Source organism: Pundamilia nyererei, unplaced genomic scaffold (genome assembly GCF_000239375.1).
Source record: "Pundamilia nyererei isolate P.nyererei 1_Seehausen unplaced genomic scaffold, PunNye1.0 scaffold00248, whole genome shotgun sequence".
In the NCBI taxonomy this organism is placed as follows: Eukaryota; Metazoa; Chordata; class Actinopteri; order Cichliformes; family Cichlidae; genus Pundamilia; species Pundamilia nyererei.
The window spans coordinates 499569-501383 of NW_005187649.1; the positions used below are offsets into that span (position 1 = coordinate 499569).

Consider the following 1815-nt stretch of genomic DNA (forward strand, 5'->3'; position numbering starts at 1 on the left):
TGGCCCAGGATGTGAGTGGGCGTTAAGGCGTCTGGGAAGGGATCTCAAAACTGGATTATAGATGGCAAAGAGTTGGTGTCGTAAACCCCCGCCTCTGTTCAAAGATGGTCGCTCACAGTGGACATCTCCACTGTGAGCGACCACAGGGAGCACTGAGTCCAGACTACATATCTGAACTAATTGTTAAGTACACTGCTGTTCGCTGTCTTAGCTCATAAGCTCAAAATCTATTAGTTGTCCCTTGTACAAGACTTAAGCCAGTCTGTGGCACCAGGGCTCATTCCAGCTCTGTTAAAAAGTTAACTTCTGTTGACGTACTTTTGTTATTTATGTTATTATTTATTTCTCTATGACATCAGTTGTGTTCTAATTGTTGCACAATTTGACTTTTACTCTGTAAAAACCACTTTAACCTCCTGACCTGGACATTCATTTATGTCCTATGTAGTGGACACACAAATCACAAAAAAAGTTCAACTGAGTCTCTGAGGTGGAAAATGGCCTCATATCTGGAATGACACAAAGCCATCAAATTTCATTTCCAGGATTCTCGACTTACGAGAAGACAGGGCTTTCTTCCCTGAAGGTGTTGAGACCTTCATCACAGGACCTGGATCTCTCAGTGGTGATGGCGAGTAGGTAAGAGGATCGTCGATTTTTAATACTACCTGTAAATACGCAAAGTAAGTCAGAGAGAAAAAGAGGAGGAGACAGAAGCCGAGGTTACAACAAAAAAGCCAACAATTGACTGAGACACTGGTCGATGAGTTAATGAGTAAACATAAAATATATAGTGTGGAGTAAAAAAATAGTTTTTATACTTTGCTTTCACATAGCATGGGATTTTAGCCTGCCATGCTAACAAGGTCGTATGCTAAAACACTGCTTTAGATGTGCAATCTTATTAGACAGAAAGTATGTTCTTCTATAAAGAAGCATGAAGTTGAATACAAAAAACTGGAACTTACTATTATAGTCACGTATAGTCACTTTTGGAAAGCAGTAGATGACCTGTTCAGTAACTTTTTTTTCTTGCTCTCCTACTGAGCCTGAGATCTGGACTCAGTGATGTCTTGTGAAATGTACCTGAAACTCATCTAGAACTCTTTTTAGGCTCGCTTTTGTATAATTTTTGTTTGGATTTGTTTCTTTAAACATTTTTGATGTGAAGCACTTTGTGATATTTATCTCGTTCTTAACATTACTTAAGAGTCTAATCTAGAAACATTTTTTCACAAGAAGCTAGACTTGTTACACATTGTGACAAACACTTGTGACACAATAATAAAGTGACCATTACTACTGGATTAGATAATTATTTGCAACAATATGGATACAAAGTGTCTTCACCTCTTCCAGCTGACACACTTCATCACACAGCACTGCTGCAGACAGACAGGCACTCTCCTCCCCTGAGTAGCAGCTGAACTCATGAACAGGAGTTGATGTGCGCATCACTGAATAACACTTAATGGGTCAGTAAAGCTCCTGTTGTAACAACAGTGAGTCATAAATAGAATCACTAAATGTCAGCCTGGTCAGCACACACAGCAAACATAGGTTTTTAACAATTATAAATTATTCACTAGCCATGTTAGCTGTCTTTTAAATTTCATCAAAGTAGCAGCTAGTTGCTATGGCTAATAATAAAATCTTATTTGTCCCAGTGAATCTATATGCATGACAATATTGACAAACAACGTGGTATTAGGGAGACTTTCCTGATTCCAACATTTTGTTTGGGCTTTTTTTGTTTGCTGCCAGGAGGATCTTAAAACAGTATTTGTTGGTAAAAAATAAATAAATAATATATAT

At 38.1% G+C, this 1815-nt stretch overlaps 1 protein-coding gene across 1 annotated transcript in view; it reads right to left on the reverse strand.

Moving 5' to 3' along the window:
* LOC102212198 (rho GTPase-activating protein 21-like) overlaps positions 1–1815 on the reverse strand; it is a 96500-nt gene that overhangs the window by 29992 nt on the left and 64693 nt on the right. Inside the window, 1 exon segment of the mRNA XM_013915030.1 lies at positions 560–668. Coding sequence (XP_013770484.1) covers positions 560–668 — 109 coding nt within the window.